This window comes from Cetorhinus maximus, chromosome 23 (genome assembly GCF_964194155.1).
Source record: "Cetorhinus maximus chromosome 23, sCetMax3.hap1.1, whole genome shotgun sequence".
Lineage (NCBI taxonomy): Eukaryota > Metazoa > Chordata > Chondrichthyes > Lamniformes > Cetorhinidae > Cetorhinus > Cetorhinus maximus.
This window is the reverse complement of record NC_135901.1, coordinates 28,094,165-28,116,084: the sequence shown is the minus strand read 5'-3', so window position 1 is coordinate 28,116,084 and position 21,920 is coordinate 28,094,165. Positions and strand designations below refer to the sequence as shown.

Here is a 21,920-nt window from a genome sequence, read left to right as displayed (position 1 = left end):
ATTTGCTACTCCAGAGTCCGGTCTTGCCTGATGCTTAAGTCTGCTTTGAACTAAAGTATCTTCGAGGGTCAATTTGGAATCAAGAAATTAGGTGCCTGCAGCCAAATTAAACTGAGCTTAAATTTTAATTATACACTCCTTTTAAAGTGACAGAGGACGTCAAGAAGATGCAAGAAAGATTCACAAGGATGATACCAGAACGAAGAGTGTTTAATTTACAGGATAGAGTGAACAGGCTGGGGAAGCCAAGGCTGAGGGTTGACCTGATAAAGGACTTCAAGATTATGAATGGGTGCAATGGGGTTGACGTTATCAAGTCATCACTGTCAATACAGGATAGAAATTCAGAAGTGACAATTCTAATTATCGTAAGACATGTTTCTCCTCCTTCAAATTATAAATATCTGCCACCCCCCAATGCAAGCCCTCCTCCCTATTGAATTTAACACTAATTCATCTTATTATCCTACTTCTGCTTTTTCCTCAATTCTCTTCCCCTGAAGGTTCTGACCCTCGGGTTCAGTTTTACACTCAGCGAGTGCCCTCCCCAATATGTCACCCAGGTGTCTAAATCTTTATACCTGAAGTTAACAAACTGTTTTGCTAAGGGGAAGTCACAATCAAATCCAAATCTACCCACATGTACTTTGTGTCAGGGTGGGGTCACTGTGCCCCCAACCCCCACTTTCCATCCCAGTCCCAGGGGTTTGGAGCTGGGCTCCGGATGGGCAATGGCGGTGGCAGTGCCCACAATCCCCCGCGCTGGGGAAACCGCTCTATCCGCCACGCGGGAGGGCGGCCCAGGACTGCGCATGTCCGAGGGACATGGGAAGCTGCGCATGAGCAGAGAATGGAGTTTCCCATTGGCCAACCGCTCAACTCATCATGGAGGTCAAAGGGTCTCCCGCGCCAACGAAGGCTTCCGCTGCCCATTGCCTTCATGCGGGAGATTGACCATTAGGAAGAGTTGGAGGACCGGAAGGATTCTGGTCGTCCAGCCAATCAGAGCGTGGGCTTTGTGTGAATGAAGATTGAGCTTCACCCAGACCAAAACTTCCTCCTGTGTCCAACATCTGTGAGTAAAACACTTTCTTTTCTCCCCCTTTCCATTTCTTTTCTCATTCTGGGGGGAAATTGTTGACTTGCAGGAACTGAAGGGAAAGGAAGTGAATCCAGGGAGGGTGCAGACTCTGGAAAGGTTGGCCCAGGTCTCTCTCTCTCTCTCTTAAAGACATTGACATCCTTTGCTCCATCAGCTTGACACACTTATTTGTCTGGCTAACAGGATGGTCTCTTTCCTAATGTTCACAATTAAAGGGGTGGTTTTCCCAGGAGGTGGCTGACACTTAAGGGGACAGTAAATTAATATAGGACAGAGATATGTCTTGAACAGAAACAGAAATACCTGGAAAAACTCAGCAGGTCTGGCAGCATCGGTGGAGAAGAGCACAATTGACGTTTCGAGTCCTCATGACCCTTCAACAGAACAGACATGTCTTGTCTTGTTATAAGGTATATATTTTATATAAATTATTCATGGTTCTGTATTAAAGTTCATTTATTATTATTTCTAGCCTTATTCTATAGAACTGTAGCTACATTATGTATTTCCAGTCTTGGAGTCATCACTAGACTTCCTGCCGACTCTGTGGAGCAATCCAGTCGGTCCCATTCCCCCTCTACATCCCGATTCCCCTGTAAGTTTATTTCCTCCAAGGGCCCATCAAATTGAATTTTGAAATCATTGATCGTCTCCACTTCCACCAGCCTCATAGGCAGCGAGTTCCAGGTCATCACCACTTGCTCCCAAAGAAAGTTCTTCCTTGCATCCTCCCTCCATTTCCAAGCAAATAACACAGTTCTAGTGCACAGTATTACACACATTTTTATTCCAGTAATTTAGAAACTAAAAGGCTAGCAGCCTGCATAAAGAGTTTCAGGTCCCTGTGCCCAGGACAGGAAGCAGTGAGCATGGATTTGTCTGTCGATCAGCATCAATCCGCACCTTCAGGACAATTGGGAGGGTGTATATTTGGTACAGCAGAGTGAGAATGGAGGAAGAGTGTATGGGTCAGAGATTTACAGCTTTGGGGCAGTGGGAGAGGAAAGAATGCTCCAAAGAAACTAATATTGTCTGTTCTGAATTTCTATCCTGTACTGACAGTGATGACTTTTGTAAACTTCTTTTGCAGGATATTAGAAGGGGAGGATTTACAGTCAAATATCTCAAACTAAGCACCATGTTGTGATCTGATGGAATCACTCAATTCATCAGGAGCTGAATATCACTGGTCATTGAAACTCTAAGGAGAATTGTTTGTCTGCTTAAAACGATTTTAAACATCAGGGGGACGGGTAAAGCACTGAAACACGCACACACCTGAGTGAGAGTGTTCCAGTATACCGACTGTGGAAAGAGCTTTCACCAGTTACACAGACTGAAAAATTAATACACCATTCCCTGTAGGGAGAGACCATACACATGTGTGTGTGGATGAGGCTTCAATTGATCATCAAACATACAATGAAATAAGGACACCTGCACCATGGAGAAACCATCAACATGTGGGGATGGTGGGAAGGGATTCCGGTTCCAATCTGTGCTGGAAACTCATCAACATGTTCACACTGGAGAGAGGCCATTCAACTGCTCTGAATGTGGGAAGGGATTCACTCAGTTATCCAACCTGCTGACACACCAGCGGGTTCACACCGGGGAGAGGCCATTCACCTGCTCTGAGTGTGGGAAGGGATTCACTCAGTTATCCAACCTGCAGACACACCAGCGGGTTCACACCGGGGAGAGGCCATTCACCTGCTCTGTGTGTGGAAAGCGATTCAGTCGGTTATCGAGCCTGGTGACACACCATCGATTTCACACTGGAGAGAGACCATTCACCTGCTCTGTGTGTGGGAAGGGATTTAGTGATTCATCCACTCTCCTCACACACCAGCGAGTTCACACTGGAGAGAAGCCATTCACCTGCTCTGATTGTGGGAAAGGATTCAGTCGGTCATCCAACCTGCAGACACACCAGCGAGTTCACACTGGGGAGAGACCGTTCACCTGCCCTGTATGTGAGAAGGGATTCACTCAGCTATCCAAGATGCTGACACACCAGCGAGTTCACACCGGGGAGAGGCCATTCACCTGCTCTGAATGTGGGAAGGGATTCTCTGATTCATCCATCCTGCTGAGACACCAGCGAGTTCACACTGGGGAGAGGCCATTTCCCTGCTGTCAGTGTGGGAAGGGATTCACTCAGTTATCCAGCCTGCAAACACACCAGCGAGTTCACACCGGGGAGAGGCCATTCACCTGCTCACAGTGTGGGAAGGGATTCACTCAGTTATCCAGCCTGCAGAGACACCAGCGAGTTCACAAGTGATTCCAGGGTTGGATTCTGCTGTTATTGCTGCTGTTAATCACATTCAGGACTGAACCATGTTCATTCTGATGGTGTGGGAGGGTGAAGTGGGAGGGTCAGAGGGTTTCTTTCTGCTGGACTGGCTGGTCTCACGACTTTGCTTCCAGCGGCTGATGCTCTTTGAACCATGTTGCAATTACCTGGTTTCATATTTCATATGGATCACCGAATGAAAGGGTGTTTTGAAAATCATCAATGTTTAGTTTGCATTTCAGTTTGGAACCTCCTGAAACATGCCACTTTGCCATGGAGATGGGCTATGGGGGTTAGAAGGTCCTTTTGTTGAATTTATCTGGGTGTTTCTCAGAGAAGACAGTCACAGATTTGGTCTTGGGTACTTTGCAACTCACTCGGTGTTGGTGAGGGTGGAAAAGAAGCTGGAAGATTTGCCTCACTTGGAGCTGGAGAAAGAAATCTGCAGTAACCCTCACCCAGAAAGGCAGTTAGTCCTGTGGCAGAAAGCAGTCATACACAACAAACATACGAATGAGGAGCAGGAGTGGGCTATTCGGAACTTCGAGTCTGCTCTGCCATTCACTAAGATCACGGCTGATCTGATTGTGTCTCAATTCTACTTCACTGTCTACCAGCCTTCAACTCCCTTGTCAATGAGGAATCTTTCTCACTCAACCTTAAATATACTCAATGACCCTGCTTCCGCTAATTTCTGTGGAAGTGAATTCCACAGACTAAAGACCCTCCGAGAGAGAAAAATTCTCCTCATCTCCATCTTAAATGGGAGACCCCTTTATATTTAAACTGTGTCCTCTTGTTCTAGTCTCTCCCACAAAGGGAAACATTCTTTCAGCATCCACCCTGTCAAGTCCCCTCAGGATCTTATATATTTCAATAAGATCACCTCTCATTCTTCTAACCTCCAGTGGATACAGAAAGGGAAGAAACAGACAAGGAAAGAAATAGGGAGCTCCAAAGAGAGGGCAGGTTAGGTGAATGGGCCAAAATTTGGCAGATGAAGTTTAATGTGGATAAGTGTGAGGTTATCCATTTTGGTCGGAAGAATAAAAAGGCGACTTGTTATTTAAATGGAGAGAAACTTCAGAATGCTTCAGAGCAGAGGGATCTGGGTGTCCACATGCATGAGTCGCTGAAAGTTAGTATGCAGGTACAGCAGGTAATAAGGAAGGCAAATGGAATTTTGGCATTTATTACTAAAGGAATAGAATATAAAAATAGGGAAGTGTTGTTGCAACTGTACAAGGCATTGGTGAGACCGCACCTGGAGTACTGTGCACGGTTTTGGTCCCCTTAGTTGAGGAAGGATGTAGTTGCACTGGAGGCAGTTCAGAGGAGGTTCACTAGATTGATTCCAGAGGTGCGGGGCTTGTCTTATGAGAAGAGATTGAGCAGTTTAGGCCTATACTCGCTAGAGTTTAGAAGGATGAGAGGAGATCTAATTGAGGTATATAAGATGCTAAAGGGGATAGACAAAGTAGACATGGAGCGGATGTTTCCCCTTCTGGGCATTCTAGAATGAGAGGCCATAGTTTTAGGCTAAGGGGTGGTAGATTTAAATCAGAGATGAGGAGGAATTACTTTTCTCAAAGGGCCGTGAATCTGTGGAATTCACTACCTCAGAGTGCAGTGGATGCCGGGACGCTGAATAAATTTAAGGAGGAGATAGACAGATTTTTATTTAGTAATGGGTTGAAAGGTTATGGGGAGAGGGCGGGAAATTGGAGTTGAGGCCACAATGAGATTAGCCATGATCATAATGAACGGCGGGGCAGGCTCGAGGGGCTGATTTGCCTACTCCTGCTCCTAGTTCTTATGTTCTAAACAAACTGGAAACTTTGAACTGGCTAAAGGAAAGCTTAATTTAGATGGTGAAAGAGAACCTAATAGTTCACATGAGGAGTCGAGTCCCACTCCGAGTTTTGATTTGACAAAGAATCTTCGCCTATCGCCTCATTTCACTGAGGACGGAATTGGGGGATATTTTATCTCATTAGAGAAAGTTGCTACAAAGCCAGAGCGGCCAAAGGAGACACGGAATTTGTGAATCGCATGGAAAACTCAAAGTATTAGAAAGAAAAATCAAAGTTCAAAATGAGGAAGCTGTCGACATCATTCACAGAGAGTTAAATAAAATTCATCCTCAATGGGATGGGGAAAAACTGAAAGATTACAAATTGTTTCATGATCAGACCAAACAAGAATATCAAACCTGAAATGAAAACAGAAAATGCTGGAAAAACTCAGCAGGTCTGGCAGCATCTGTGGAGAGGGAAACAGAGTTAACATTTCGCGTCAATATGATTCTTCTCTGAATTTCCAGCATCTGCAGTATTTTGCTTTTATCTTAAGAATATCAAACCTTTCTGCTTGATCATAAAAAGCATCTGAGTGATATTCTGAAAGTGGCCAAAGAAGATTTTGACCAACATAAGAATGAGTTGTTGGTCTTGAGGAGGCTGCAGCTCACTTGGAGTTTGTGTGAGGGGAAAAGAGGCTGGAAGATTTGCCCAGCTGGAGGCTGGAGGAAGAAATCTCCAGGGGTCCCTATGGTGAAAGGCAGTTGGCCTTGTTGCAGAAAGCAGTCAGCGTGAACAGTGAGTTTGGACAGAGCTGTAAAGAAGCTGTGGGAGCCGACTCGGAAAAAGCAGTTGGTCTGTCCAAAGTCAGTTCAAGAAGGCAGTGGAATCCTCACAGAGAGAAAGCTCTGGAAGTCTGAGTGCCAGACTGGGAAACTGGGGACAAATCAAAGTAAATGCCAGAGGGCTGTGGCATAACTTTGGGCTGGTACCTAAAGAAAGTGAATGAGCCATCAACATTTTGTAAGAAAAGGGAACTCTTGGGGAGGGAGTAAAAGGAAAACTGGATTCACAGCACACGTAGATATAAACTATAGTTTTCAGGTAGAGTGCTTACTTTGTTCAGTTTTTTTATATATACGGTAAAGTTCATTTTCATTTAAAAATATGAAATTTTGTGGCCTAAGTTAATCACTGGCTGTTCAGATTTCCCTTTAAACATGAACAGTCCGACTGGGATGTTAACATTCTAGTTTGGTGCCTGGCGAGGAAAGTGACCAGAAACAGTCAGTGAGAATCTCCACACAGAGCGAGGCAGCAGAAGCCAGTCAGGCTCAAGAAGAGGTGAACAGATAATGGGTGTATTCACGTTACTGATTGGGGCAACGTGGCCTGTTTGTTTTTGTTTGTCACGGGGAGCTGATCAGAACCAAAGACTCTGTTCTTTAATGGGATGTGGGCGTCGCTGGCTCGGCCAGCATTTATTGCACATCCCTAATTACCCTTAAGAAGGTGGTGTGAGCCATTCCTTGAACCACTGCAGTCCATGTGGTGTAGGGACACCCACAGCGCTGTTAGGGAGAGAGTTCCAGGATTTTGAGCCAGTGACAGTGAATGAACGGGGATATATTTCCAAGTCAGGATGGTGAGTGGCTTGGAGGGAAACTTGCAGGTGGTGGTGTTCACATGCGTCTGCTGCCCTTGTCCTTCTAGATGGTAGAGGTCGTGGGTTTGGAAGGTGCTGTCTAAGGAGCCTTGGTGAGTTGCTGCAGTGCATCTTGTGGATGGGACACACTGGCTGCTACTGTGTGTGGGTGGTGGATGGGACACCAATCCAGTTGGGCTGCTTTATTATGATTCACTATGTGGGAGGGACCCCGTCAATCCTGACACATTTTCCAAAGGCAGTTACCCGATCGGAAATGCCGCTTACATCGCAGAATGTTTTCATATTTAAATCAGCAAACATCGACAGAAATAGATAATGAGTCAGTAAGTACAGAAAATATAGATTGTGGAACTTACAAGATGCACTGCTCCCCGCTTGTAATAAATTGGATCCCAGATCTGGTGACCCTGTGAAACCCTCCGAGATCCCAGAGGCCAGTTTGAAATCCGAAATCCTACAGAGTCGACAATGGATTTTCCACAATTCTCAGCTTATTAATGATGTGGCAGCTGCTCCTGCTTCTTGGGTGTGAGGAATAGACGAGCAAGATGCAAGAGTAGCAGTGTGTTGTGCGAGCAGGGCGGGGGATAGGTTTGCAGCCCATTCCCTGTGGAGCAAGTACCTGGTCATGGTTTTGCTTCACATGAAAGCTCCAGATAAAATGCAAGTGCAACCTGAGTCTGGACTCTGACACCGGAGGGAAGCAGAATTAGTCCTGAAGAGCAGCACCAGAGACGACTGAAGGGTGACCTGATGGAAGTCTTTAAGATTATGAAGGGGTTCAATAATCCAATAGGGATTTCATGAGAAACCTCTTTCCCAGCGAGTGGTGAGAATGTGGAACTCACTACCACAGTGAGTGGTTGAGGTGAATAGCATGAATACATTTAAGGGGAAGCTAGATACGTACATGAGGCAGAAAGGAATAGAAGGATATGCTGATGGGGGAGATGAAGAGAGGTGGGTGGAGGCTCATGTGGAGCATAAATACTGACAGAGACCAATTGAGCCAACTGGCCTGGCTCTGTGCTGCAGACTCAATGGAACAGAGACAAATGTATTTATTTTAGATCTACCTGTAGTGGTAAGAAAAGCATGATTTACTGCACAGGATAAAATGTACTTGATCAGCTTTTGCAGATCATTTCAGTGGAAACGTGTACTCCCATGCTCAAAGAGACTATCCTTTTAGCCAGACAAATAAATGTGTCAAGCTGAGGGAGCAAAGGATGTCAATGTCTTTAAGAGAGAGAGAGAGACCTGGGCCAACCTTTCCAGAGTCTGCACCCTCCCTGGATTCACTTCCTTTCCCTTCAGTTCCTGCAAGTCAACAATTTGCATCCAGAATGAGAAAAGAAATGGAAAGGGGGAAACATTGATTTCCTCACAGATGTTGCCCAGAGGAGGAGGTTTTAGTTTGAAGCTCATTGTCCAACTTCCGCATTGTGACGTCCACATTGGGACCCTGCCTGAATCAGCCAATAGGAATCACTCTGCTCCGCGGCGACGTCCTCAGGTTCCAGTCTGTAGGCCAGGCGCGCGGACACGAGAGCCCCGCCCCCACCCATTGTCCCCCTCCACCTCCTCGAGCCAAGGTTTCCAGGCAACCGGCTGACGTCTCCGGCCAGAGCGAGAAGCCGCTCGGAGAACTCGGGAGAGGGCAAGTTGCGAATTTGCGGGGGGTGAGCCCGCCCCCTTCCCGTCATGCTGAGAGACTGACCATTGGGAACAGTTGGAAGACTGGAAGGACTCTGGTCCTCCAGCCAATCAGAGCGCGGGCTTTGTGTGAATGAAGATTAAGCTTCACACAGACTAAAACTTCCTCCTGTGTCCAACATCTGTGAGTAAAACACTTTTTTTTCTTCCCCTTTCCATTTCTTTTCTCATTCTGGGGGGAAATTGTTGACTTGCAGGAACTGAAGGGAAAGGAAGTGAATCCAGGGAGGGTGCAGACTCTGGAAAGGTTGGCCCAGGTCTCTCTCTCTCTTAAAGACATTGACATCCTTTGCTCCCTCAGCTTGACATATTTATTTGTCTGGCTAAAAGGATGGTCTCTTTCCTAATGTTCACAATTAAAGGGATGGTTTCCCCAGAAGATGGCTGACATTTAAGGGGACATTAAATTAATATAGGACAGAGATATCTGATGATGAAGATGATCTGATGAAGAGTCATACGGACTTGAAACGTTAACTCTGTCTTCCTCTCCACAGATGCTGTCAGACTTGCTAAGTTTTTCCACCTATTTTTGTTTTTGTTTCAGATTTCCACCATCCGCAGTATTTTGCTTTTATCTTAGGACAGAGATATGTCTAGTGTTTTTATATGGTAAATATTAAATATATTATTTATGGTTCGGTAATGAAGTTCATTTATTATTTCTAGTTTTGTAATATAGTACTGTAGGCACATTATATATTTCTAGTCAAAGAGTCATTAAGGCACAGAAGTAGTCCATTCAGCAACATGAGTCCATGCCAACTCTCTGTGGAGCAATCCAGACTGTCCCATTCCCCCTCTATATCCCCGTTCCCCTGTAAGTTTATTTCCTTCAGGTGATCAGCCAATTTTATTTTGAAATTATTGATTGTTTCCACTTCCACCAGCCTCAGAGGTAGCGAGTTCCAGGACATGACCACCTGCTGCTGATATAATGTTCTTCCTCATTTCATACATATATCTCTTTTCAAATAATCCTATCCTGTATATTACACTTAGCCCATTGTTATAGCTACATACATATATTTAAGACTAGCAGCCTGGATGATGATTTTCAATGCTGCAAAGATTAGTGGGGGCCAGAAGTTTGGAAAAATCTTAGGCACCAGCATAGCATCATGAACAAAAAAAGAGACAGAACTGGAGTATGACTGACAACTAGCACGAAATATAAATACAGACAGTAAAATCTTCTGGAAGTATATAAAAGGGAAAGAATAGTGAAAGTGAGCCTCGATCCCTTAGAGGATGAAACTGGGAAATTAATAGTGTGAAAGATGGGACTGGCAAAGGCTTTGAACAAGTATTTTGTCTCTGTCTTCACAGTGGAAGATACAAAGAACATCCCAAGAATACTAGAAAAGCAGGGGACAAAAGAAGGAGGACCTTAAAACGATCATGATCTCTATAGCAAAAGTCCCAGGAAAACTAATGGGACTAATGGCTGACAAGTCTCTGAGACCTGATGGCCTGTTTCCTCATGCCTGAAGGGAAGTGTCTGCAAAGATAGTGGATACATTGTTTGTCAGCTTCGAAAATTCCTGAGATTCTGGAACGGTCCCAGCGGATTGGAAAACTACAAATGTAACTCAACCATTCAAGAGAGGAGGGAGACAAAAAGCTGGGAACTATCGGCCAGTCAGTCTAACACCTGTCATTGGGGAACCTGTATATGCCACAGATTTGGATTTTCAAAAGGCATTCGCTAAGGGGCCACGTAAAAGGTGACTGCACAAGATAAGAGCTCATGGTGTTGGGAGTGATATATTAGCACGGATGGAGGATTGGCAGACTAACATGAAGCAGAGAATCTGGGTAAATGGATCACTTTGAGGTTAGCAACGTGCAAGCAGTGGAGTCCTGCAGAGATCAGTACTGGGCCCTCACAATTTACAATCCACATAAATGACGTGGACGAAGGAACTGACTGTATTGTAGCCAAAATTTCTGATGATGGAACGATAGGTAGGAAAGCAAGTTGTGAGGAGGACCAAAAGAGTCTGCAAAGGGATAGCGGTAGGTGGAGTGAGTGGGAGTAAAATTGGCAGATGGAGTATAATGTGTGAAATGTGAGATTGTTCACTTTACCAGGAAGAATACAAAAGTAGAATATTTGAGTCATAGAGTTATACAGCACAGAAACAGGCACTGCGGTCCATTGTGTCCATGCCGGCCATCAAGCCCCTATCTACACTGATCCCATTTTCCAGCACTTGGCCCATAGCCCTGTATGCTATGGCATTTCAAGTGCTCATCTAAATACTTCATGTTGTGAAGGATTCCTGCCTCTACCACCCCCTCAGCCAGTGTGTTCCAGATTTCAACCAGCCTCTGGGTGAAAAACGTTTTCCTCAAACCCCCGCTAAACCTCCTGCCCCTTGCCTTAAATCTGTGCCCCCTGGTTATTGTCACCTCCATTAAAGGGAATCATTTCTTCCTATCTCCCCTACCTATGCCTCTCATAATTTTGTATACCTCTATCAGGTCCCCCTCAGCCTTTTCTGCTCTAAGGAAATCAACCCTAGCCTATCCAATCTCTCTTCATAGCTGAAATGCTCCAGCCCAGGCAACATCCTGGTGAAACTCCTCTGCACCCTTTCCAGTGCAATTACATCCTATGATGTGGCGACCAGAACTGCACACAGTACTCCAGCTGTGGCCTAACTAGCATTTTACACAACTCCAACATAACCTCACTGCTCTTATATTCTATGCCTTGGCTAATAAAGGCAAGTATCCCATATGCCTTCTTAACCACCTGATCTACCTGTGCTGCTGCCTTCAGGGATCTATGAACATGTAACAAAGGTCCCTCTGATCCTCTGTACTTCCTAGGGTCCTACCATTCATTGTGTATTCCCTTGCTGTGTTAGTCCTCCCAAAATGCATCACCTCACACTTCTCAGGATTAAATTCTATTTGCCACTGCTCTGCCCATCTTACTAGCCCAACTATATCATCCTGTAATCTAAGGCTTTCCTCCTCACTGGTTACGACACCACCAATTTTCATCTTTTATGTGAACTGACTGATCATACCTCCTATATTCACATCTAAATCATTAATGTACACTCCTGCCACTAAGCCAGTTTTGGATCCAATTTGCCAAATTGCCCTAGATCCCATGGGCTCTTACCTTCTTGACCATTCTCCCATGTGGGATCCTGTCAAAAGCTTTACTGAAGTCCATGTAGACTACATCAAGTGCACTACCCTCGTCTACACAACCAGTCACCTCCTCGAAAAATTCAATCAAATTAGTTAGACGTGATATCCCCCTGACAAAGCCATGCTGACTATCCCTGATTAATCCCTGCCTCTCCAAGTGGAGATTAATCCTGTCCCTCAGAATGTTTTCCAATAGTTTCCCTACCACTGATGTTCGACTCACTGGTCTGTAATTACCTGGTTTATCCCTACTACCCTTCTTGACTAATGGTATATTATTTAAATGGAGAGAGGCTGCAGAATGCTGCAGTGCAGAGGGATCTGGGTGTCCTTGTACATGAATCACAAAATGTCAGTATACAGGTACAGCAAGTAATGAGGAAGGCAATTGGAATGTCGGCCTTTATTGCAAGGGGGATGGAGTATAAAAGTCGGGAAGTCTTGCTGCAGCTGTACAGGGTATTGGTGAGACCACACCTAGAGTACTGTGTACAGTTCTGGGCTCCTTCTTTAAGGAGGGATAGACTTCCATTGGAAGCAGTTCAGAGAAGGTTCACTCGGCTGATTCCTGGGATGAAGGGGTTGTCTTATGAGGAAACATTGAGCAGGTTGGGCCTATACAAATTGGAGTTGAGAAGAATGAGAGGTGATCTTATTGAAACATATCAGATTCTGAGGCAGCTTGACAGGGTAGATGCTGATAGGATGTTTCCACTCATGGGGGAGTTTAGAAATAGGGACACAGTTTAAAAATAAGGTGCCTCCCATTTAAAATGGAGATGAGGAGGAATATCTTCTCTCAGAGGGCTGTTAGTCTTTGGCATTCTCTTCCCCAGAGAGCAGTGGAAGTGGGTCATTGAATATATTCAAGGATGAGTTGGACAGAGTTTTGTTTGACAAGGGAGTCAAGGGTTATGGGGAACAGGCAGGAAAATGGAGTTAAAGACACAGCCAGATGAGCCATGATCTTGTTGAATGGTGAGCAGGCTCGATGGGCTGAATGGCCTACGCCTGCTCCTATTTCTTATGACTGCTGTGTCCTGGACAGGAAGCGGTGAGCGTGGATCTGTCGAACAATATGAATGGTCATCTTCAGGAGAATTGGGAGGGTGTATATTAGGCACAGCAGAGTAAGAATGGAGGGAGGGTGTGTGGGATGGAGATTTACAGCTTTTGGGGAATGAGAGAGGAAATAAAGTACCACAGAAACTAGAATTGTCTGTTCTGAATTTCCATCCTGTACTGACAGTGATGACTTTTGTAAACTCCTTTTACAGGATGTTAGAAGGGGAGGATTTACAGACAGAAATCTCAAACCAGATGTCAAGATCTGACAGAGTCACTCGATTCATCGGGCCCTGAATATGATCAGCATTTGAATTTAGAACTAGAAACATTTGTCTGTTGTGGCTGCTTCAAATGATTTTAAACATCAGGGGGACTGGAAAAGGCCTGAGACACACACACCCGAGTGAGAGTGTTTCCAGTGCACTGACTGTGGAAAGAGCTTCAACCAGTTACATAGCCTGAAAAACATCACACCGTTCACAGCGGAAAGAGACCGTTTACGTGTTCTGTGTGAGGACGAGGCTTCAACTGATATTCGATCGAGGAGAGACAGAAGGACACCTGCACCACGGAGAAACCGTGGAAATGTGGGGACTGTGGGAAGGGATTTCAGGCCCCGTCTGATCTGGAGATTCATTGGCGCAGTCACACAGGGGAGAGGCCATTCACCTGCTCCATCTGTGGGATAGGATTGAGCAGGTCATCCATCCTGCAGACACACCAGCAAGTTCACACCGGGGGGAAACCATTCCCCTGCTCTGAGTGTGGGAAGGGATTCACTCAGTTCTCAAACCTGCTGACTCACCGGCAACTTCACACTGGAGAGAGGCCCTTCAGCTGCTCTGATTGTGGGAAGGGATTCACTCAATTAATATGCCTGCAGAAACATCAGCGAGTTCACAAGTGATTTCTGGGGTTGGATTCTACTGTTATTGCTGCTGTTAATCACATCCAGGACTGAACCATGTTCATTCTGACACTTGGTGAAGTGGGAGGGTTGGAGAGTTTCTTTCTGCTGGATTGGCCAGTCTCATGACTTTGTTTCCAGTGGCTGATTCTCTTTGAAACTTGTACTGAAAATCTTTTTTCATATTTCACATGGATCGCAGAACGAGAGGGTGTTTTGAAGGTAGAATATATTTAGTTAGCGTTTCTGTTTGGAACCTCCCAAAGCATGCCGTGTTGCCATGGAGATGGGCTGTGGGGGTTCGAAGGTTCTTTTGTTTCATTTAGCTGGATGTTTCTCACAGAGAAAGTTGCAGATTTGGTCTTGTGTAGTTTGAAGCTCACTTGGAACTGGTGAGGGGAGATTTGTCTGGCTGCGGCCAGAGGAAGAAATCTCCAGTGGTGCCCATGGTGAAAGGCAGTCAGTCTTGTGGCAGAAAGCAGTCAGCATGAACAGTGAGTTTAGACAGAGCTGTGAAGAAGCTGTGGGAGCTGAGTGGGAAAAAGCAGTCGGTCTGTCCAAAGTCAGCTCAAGAAGGCATTGGAATCCTCACAGAGAGAAGATTGATCGAAATATTTATTTATTTAAGTTATGGTTCGTTATTGTTAAATATAAAATATTTAATTAAAAATATTTCAATGCACTGGTCAACTTAAAGTAGGTGCCATTGGCAGGGGCAAAGGGAAGGGAAAATACTTTAAAAATTAAAATGTTAAAATGTGCAGTTATGATGTTGCTGATTTGTAACAAACTCTTTTCAAGGTTACATTTTTAAACTTTGGACTGAGTTGAAAGACTGTTTTCAGAATGGACTCCGAGGGTCACCTGATTTTCTCCTTGTGGATTCCGGCTGGAACCACTTCCCAAGAGACAAAGACATTCTCTGACATATCTACAAAAACAGACGTTTGAAATTCAATGAGCATTTCTACAAGTGTCAATAAGATCCATCGACTTGATGGTTTCCCTTTAAGGACAATGGAGGCCCAGACTTGAAAGGCATCTGGGAATTCAGAGCTGGAATGGAATCACCACTCGTCTCATTGGGAACCTGGTTTGGGGTTTTGACACAGTGGCCATCTTGGCTTGCCTGCCATCAAGAATAGAAAAGGCAGAGCAAGCTGCTGAGACACAGATCCATCGTGAAACAGCTTCAGAGCAGCAGAGAGGAAACTGCTTCTCAACAGGGAGAGAGAGAGAGACAGAGAAAGGGATCCAGAAACAGCCAAGGGCTCTGCTGTCAGTAACTGAGCAGTTTGAAAATGCCGCACCCGGACAACCAGAAACAAGGAACCTTCTCTCCTCCCTGTGAACCTGACTCCATCTACTAAGCTGACCTCTGAAAGTAACCTCTGGCCATTTGACAATGGAAGGCATATCACAGCGGCGGAGGCAATCCCACAACCTCAAACCCTTCCCATCAGACAATGTAACAGCTCGACTTCAACAGTCCCAGGCCTGCACCAAACAACAGAGACTGAACTGAATCACTTTTTATAAGTATTATTTTATCTTCATCTATAATTAATCTTTTTGTGTGTGTGTGTGGCTGTGTGTGTATATATGTGTGTGTGTGTATATGTGTGTGTGTGTAAGTAACTTCCAGAGCAGCGGAGTGAAATAAACTAACCCTTTCTTTGCAGTCAAAAGGTTTTGCTGCTGGGTGATTTTACAGTGACTCACTCACTGCAAGAGTGAGATGTCCACATTCACACACACAAACATTGTTCACAGGAAACTGTGGGGAAACACCTTTTAAGGCACCTGTGAGACTGAAATTTTATTTTCCTTTAGTTTCCAACCTCCAGCGAAAGATAAGCATTCTCTATTGCCATGTTATAATCCTGACAGCCTGATTGTGAAGGAAGAAACTGGAGCCAATCTTTACTTGGTATAGATTTATTCACTGAGTGAAACATTTACAGGTGCATACCTCCTAACTCGACTCCACTCCATGTCAGTAAGGGTGTCTTTACATGTGCTCCATCCAATAAATGCCCTCCACCTGAAAATACTTAACATCGATTCTATTTACACCCACAGAGCATCTAAAGCGTCTCCAATTGGTGTCACTGCACTTGTGCCTCAGCAGGTTGGATGAATACCTGAATCCTTTTCCACACTCGGAGCAGGTGAACGGCCTCTCCCTGATGTGAACTCGATGGTGTGTCAGCCGGTGCGATGATGGATGATGTTCTCAATCTCTTTGCATAGTGAGAGCAGATGAACAGTCTCCCCTCAGTACGAATGCGCTGGTGGAACATCAGTTCTGCAGTGTTTTTAAAGCCGCTCCCACAGTCAGAGCATTTAGGGGTCTCGTTGGTGTGATCCCCAGTTGACTCAATCAGGACATAAACAATACCTGATGTTTCTAATCAGAATGTTTCAGAAGGATTAATGGAATCAGGCGATAAGAATCAGAGAGAAAAAAAGCAAACTGTTAAAGCGACATAGACAATTTGTTCATCCTTGCTGTCAAAGATTAAAAATCCTGCTAAAAGATGCATGGGTGGTTGATGAAGAGAATACGAGGCTTATAGAAGAGATAAGTGCAAAGTGTGAAATGTGTAAAAAGTATGGGAGGATGCCGTCACATCCTATTGTAAACCTTCCCTTGGCACGTGACTTTAACCAGGTAGTTGCCATAGATCTAAGGGGATGGGACAAAGACAGAAATACTTTCATTCTACACTTTATAGACATGGTAACCCGATTTAGTCATTCTCCAATAATACACGGCAAGGACAAAATGGAGATTATAGACCAAGTCATGGAGTGATGGATAGGGACTGGACCTGGGGCACCAGCTAAGTTTCTGACTGATAATGGAGGGGAAATTTGCTAATGACAAGTTTAGAGACGTGTGTGAAAACATGAACATTATGGTCATGAACACCACAGCTGAAAGTCCTTTCAGCAATGGACTCTGTGAAAGGAATCACGCGGTGATCGATGAAATGCTGCAGAAAATCTTAGCTGATCAGCCAAACTGCAAGTTAACAACTGCACTGGCATGGACGATTCAAGTAAAGAATTCACTTCAGATGGTTGGAGGGTATAGTCCCTAACAAATGGCCTATAAGAGAAATCCCAAATTAGCCTCTGTGCTGGGCGATAGCTCTCCTGCTTTAGAAGGGACTACAATTAGTTCCATTTTTTGTCATCAATTATCAGATTGTTTCACGAAAAGAAATGCTCGAACTAAGAAATTGTTGGGGATCCTTGAAGAGGCATGTCTTACAATGTAATAATGCTTTGTACAAAAGAAGGAAAATCATATTTTTTCCTCTTTGATTTGTTTTGAAATATTGCTTGTGCGTATTGTTACGATCCCAGTCTGGTCAATTAACCTTTAAAGAGAAATTCGAACACCCAGTGATTAAATGAAAGAATTGTGTCACAAGATTCCACGTTTTTAAACAAAAACAAATTTTACTGTAGATATAAAACAAAAGAATATTAAAAACCAGCACTATGAACTGAACGCTATAGTTTATGTTATGAACCCAGTTCTACATTTTAACTTCTCCCTACGAGTTCCCTTATACTTAACGATATCTTGAAGGTTCATTCACTTCTGTTCCTGGGAACATCCCAAAGGTTTGTTAAAGGTGTCCCCATTCAGACCCAGTTTTATTTCATTCCTTTCCTGCAATGTCGACAGCTTATTCATTCTGGACTTTCATCTTTATTCTAGCTTTTTGAATCTTCCACGTTGCTCACAAACCCCTTCATTCCGATCATTTTGAGGTTTTAAATGTTTCTTTTTGTGAACTGTCCATTTGCCTGAACTCCTGCTGCTCCTATATCTTGTTCTGCTTCAGCACTGGCAGCCACATGTAATTCAGTGTTAGGGATCGTTAACCCTTCAGGGTTACTTTGAGGACTTAGTCCCTTCTGTGGTGGACTTTTATCTTGAAATGATTCAGGCACTTTTCCTGACTACACTGTCAAGTACTAAGGTGGATACATCAGTATCTTTACTTGTATCGGTTTGTTGCTTAACTGGGTCACCAATAGGCGAGGGCTTTTTACTCATAGAAACATCTTCTGAACTGTGATCACAGTCCCAGAAAGTGGAAAAACAATATCACCTGTTAAATCATTCCCCAATATAAAATCTACATCTGTAATCAGTAATTTAGAAACAACACCAACAATAACAGAGCCTTTTACTAAAGCATAGTTTAAATTCACTCTACACAATGGGATTCTCACGCACTCCCCATCAATACCCCGTACCAATACATTTTTATTCAGTGAACTTTTTGAAGAAAAGTCTAAATATTTTGCACTGAGCTAAACCAGCATCTCACAGGTTAACAATCTTTTGAGGTTCTTTTTTGGAATGACTTCCCCTTCAAATAGAAATTCTTCATAATCCCGCATGTCTTTATTTACACCCATGGTAAATACATTAGAAGGTATTGATTTCTCACAAGCTTCCCTCTTTGGTACAATCTCCTCTGGAGAAACACCAGCCACTTTCACCAATGCCACTGGTTTAGTTTTTAATTTCCAATAAGCTGTATTTAAATGTCCAACTCTATGACAGTGAAAACATGTTGGTCTTTCTGACTCAGTAATATGCTCTACACTAGATTTTTTTACCACCTGGGGAGAATCTCTTTGTTCATTCCTCCTGTCCTCACCACAAGTTCTGTTCATTATCATACGACCCACCTTACCAACCTGTGGTTTGCTGCCAGCCAGGTGTCTGTGGGTTAAATCATAGCCATCAGCTAAAACAGCAGCTTCCCTTATATTAAAAACCTTACGGGTCCTGCAGATATGCCCTGACAGCTCATGAAATGTGGTTTTTAAATTCTTCCATGAATACGATTTCTCTCACATTGTCAAAATTCTGTTCAACTTTCTTTGCTCAAAATCAGCTGTCAGACAACGGCAGGAAGAAACCTTCTGTCCCTCCCACTTCATCAAGTGTTAGAATGAACATGGTTCAGTCCTGGATGTGATTAACAGCAGCAATAACAGCAGAACCCAACGCCTGGAATCATTTGTGAATTCGCTGGTGTCTCAGCAAGCTGGATAACCAAGTGAATCCCTTCCCACACTCGGTGCAGGTGAACGGTCTCTCCCTGGTGTGAACTCGCTGGTGCTTCCCCAGGGTGGATAATTCACTAAATTCCTTCCCACACAAAGAGCAGCTGAACGGCCTCTCTCCACTGTGAACTCGCTGGTGTGTCTGCAGGCTGCATAACCAAGTGAATCCCTTCCCACACTGACTGCAGATGAACGGCTTCTCCCCAGTGTGAACTCGCTCATGTTTCAGCAGGTTGCCTGAATGACTGAATCTCTTCCCACACTGAGAGCAGGTGAACGGCCTCTCCCCGGTATGAACTCGCTGGTGTGTCTGCAGGTGGGATTGCCGAGCGAATCCCTTCCCACACTCAGAGCAGGTATACGGCCTCTCTCCGGTGTGAACTGGCTCGTGTCTGTGCAAGGTGGATGAATCGCTAAAACCCTTCCCACACGTGGAGCAGGTAAATGGCCTCTCTCCAGTGTGAACTCGCTGGTGTGTCTGCAGGTTGCCTGAATGAATGAACCCCTTCCCACACACAGAGCAGATGAATGGCCTCTCCCCGGTGTGAACTTGCTGGTGTGTCTGCAGGTGGGATTGCCGAGTGAATCTCTTCCCACATTCAGAGCAGGTGAACGGCCTCTCCCCAGTGTGAACTCGCTGGTGTGCATGCAGCGTGGATGAATTACTGAATCCCTTCCCACATGTTGAGCAGGTAAATGGCCTCTCTCCAGTGTGACTGCGTCGATGAATCTCCAGCGCAGATGGGGATTTGAATCCGTTCCCACAGTCCCCACATTTCCATGGTTTCTCCGTGATGTGGGTGTCCTTGTGACTCTCCAGGTTCGGTGATCAGTTGAAGCCTCACCCTCATACAGAACACAGATCCCTGTTGTGAATGGTGCAATGTTTTCTCAGGCTGTGTAACTAGTTGAAGCTTTTATCAGAGTCAGTGCACTGGAACACTCGGTGCTTTTCCAGTCACACTGATGTTCATAATCATTTGATGCAGGCAGAACAAACAGGTCTCCCTCTAGATTCAAAGGCCGATGACACTCATGTCCCAATGAATCAAGTGGTTCTGTCAGATCTTGATGTGATGTTTGGTTTTCTGTCTGCAAATCCTCCTCTTCTAATATCCTGCAAAAAATGTTTACAAAAGTCATCACTGTCAGTACAGGACAGAAATGCAGAACAGACATTTCTATTTTCTATGGAATACTCTTTTCTCTCTCGTTCTCCAAAAGGTGTAAATCTCCATCCCACACACTCTCCCTCCTTTCTCATTCTGCTGTACCGAATATACACCCTCCAAATTCTCCTGAAGGTGCTGATTCATGCTGATAAACAGATCCATGCTCACCACTTCCTGTCCAGGATGTGAAGACCCAAAAATCTTGGTGCAGGCAGTAAACTTAATACATACACATACGTATAGATTCTGGACTAAAAATGTGTTTAACACACAAAGCTGTATTACTTGATCAGAGATTCATGAACAATGTCAATAAGGGCTTTATCAAGGTAGTGAGTAGCCGTGAAAACAATCTGGCTGCCTAAGAGGATGGTGGAATTGGAAATGTTCGATGACTTCAAAAGGAAATTGGATGGGCACATGAAGGAGCATGACCACTAGCATGGTCACGGGGATATAGAACAGGAATGGGAGTAATGGGATTGCTCGACAGAGAGTATTCGAGTTGCTGAATGGATTCCTTCTGTGCTAGAATGACTGCATGGCTGGAGATGAATAATGTAGCCACAGTACTATATCACAAGACTAGAAATAATAATAAATATCCTGCATTACAGAACCATAAGTAAGATATCTAATATGTAACACATAACAACACTGGACATATCTCTGTCCTATATTAATTTACTGTCCCCTTAAATGTCAGTGATCTCCTGGGGAAACCACCCCTCTAATTGTGAACACTCGAAAAGAGACCATCCTTTTAGCCAGACAAATAAATGTGTCAAGCTGAGGGAGCAAAGGATGCCAATGTCTTTAAGAGAGAGAGAGAGAGACCTGGGCCAACCTTTCCAGAGTCTGCACCCTCCCTGGATTCACTTCCTTTCCCTTCAGTTCCTGCAAGTCAACAATTTCCCCCAGAATGAGAAAAGAAATAGAAAGGGGGAGAAAAGAAAGTGTTTTACTCACAGATGTTGGACACAGGAGGAAGTTTTACTCTGTGTGAAGCTCAATCGTCATACACAGAAAGCCCGCGCGCTGATTGCCTGGAAGACCAGAGTCCTTCCGATCCTCCAATTCTTCCCATTGGTCAATTCCTCAGTTTGACGGGAAGGGGCGGGCTCTCTCTCGCACATGCGCAGGTTCCCCTCTCCCGAGTTCTCCGAGCGGCTTCTCGCTCTGGCCGGAGTCGTCAGCCGGTTGCCTGGAAACCTTGGCTCGAGGAGGCGGAATGGGAGGGGGAAACAATGGATGGGGGCGGGGCTCCCGTGTCCGCGCGCCTGGCCTGCAGACCGGAGCCCAAGAACGTCCCCGCGGAGCAGAGTGATTCCTATTGGCTGATTCAGGCAGGGTTCCATTGTGGACGTCACAATGCGGAAGTTGGACAATGAGCTTCAGGCCAAAACTTCCTCCTCTGGGCAACATCTGTGAGGAAATCAATGTTTCCCCCTTTCCATTTCTTTTCTCATCCTGGGGGCTAAATGTTTGGGATGGAGAGGAAGGAATGTTGCCAAGAAACTAGAATTGTCTGTTCTGAGTTTCTATCCTTTCTAACAGCGAATCCTTTTACAGGATATTAGAAGGGGAAGTTTTGCAGACAGAAATCTCAAACAAAACCTCAACATCTAACGGAGTCACACGATTCACTGGGACCTGAATATCATTGTTTTTTGAATCTAGGAGGAGAAATGTTTCTGTATTTTGCCTACGTCAGAAGGCTCCAAACGTCAGGGTGACTGGAAAAGGCCCTAGACAAACCCACATGAGTGAGAGTGTTCCAGTGCACTGACTGTGGAAACAGCTTTCACCAGTTACACAGCCTGAGAAAACAGCACACCATTCACAGCGGAAGAGACCGTTCATGTGTTCTCTGTATGTTCGAGGCCTCAACAGAATCTCAAAACTGGAGAGACA

At 44.8% G+C, this 21,920-nt stretch overlaps 5 protein-coding genes across 5 annotated transcripts in view; 1 reads left to right on the top strand and 4 right to left on the bottom strand.

Annotated features, from left to right (window-relative positions):
- LOC144697127 (uncharacterized) overlaps nt 1–3,941 on the top strand; it is a 215,081-nt gene extending 211,140 nt beyond the window's left edge. The window contains exons 2-3 of the mRNA XM_078568964.1: nt 968–1,075; nt 2,193–3,941. Of these exons, the coding sequence (XP_078425090.1) occupies nt 2,547–3,389 (843 nt within the window). The 5' untranslated portion in view covers nt 968–1,075; nt 2,193–2,546 and the 3' untranslated portion in view covers nt 3,390–3,941. The remainder of the gene's footprint in view (nt 1–967; nt 1,076–2,192) is intronic.
- Nucleotides 1–21,920, bottom strand: part of LOC144696981 (uncharacterized) — a 159,756-nt gene that overhangs the window by 17,142 nt on the left and 120,694 nt on the right. The window lies entirely within an intron of this gene.
- The window catches only part of LOC144697450 (uncharacterized), a 190,551-nt gene that overhangs the window by 107,329 nt on the left and 61,302 nt on the right, over nt 1–21,920 (bottom strand). The window lies entirely within an intron of this gene.
- LOC144697124 (uncharacterized) overlaps nt 1–21,920 on the bottom strand; it is a 162,906-nt gene that overhangs the window by 130,079 nt on the left and 10,907 nt on the right. The window lies entirely within an intron of this gene.
- Nucleotides 13,587–20,168, bottom strand: LOC144697936 (uncharacterized). The gene is made up of 2 exons (XM_078569895.1): nt 20,109–20,168; nt 13,587–19,648 (listed from the first exon to the last, which is right to left on the bottom strand). The coding sequence occupies exons 1-2, from the start codon at nt 20,166–20,168 to the stop codon at nt 18,785–18,787; spliced, it is 924 nt and encodes a 307-aa protein (XP_078426021.1). The 3' UTR covers nt 13,587–18,784.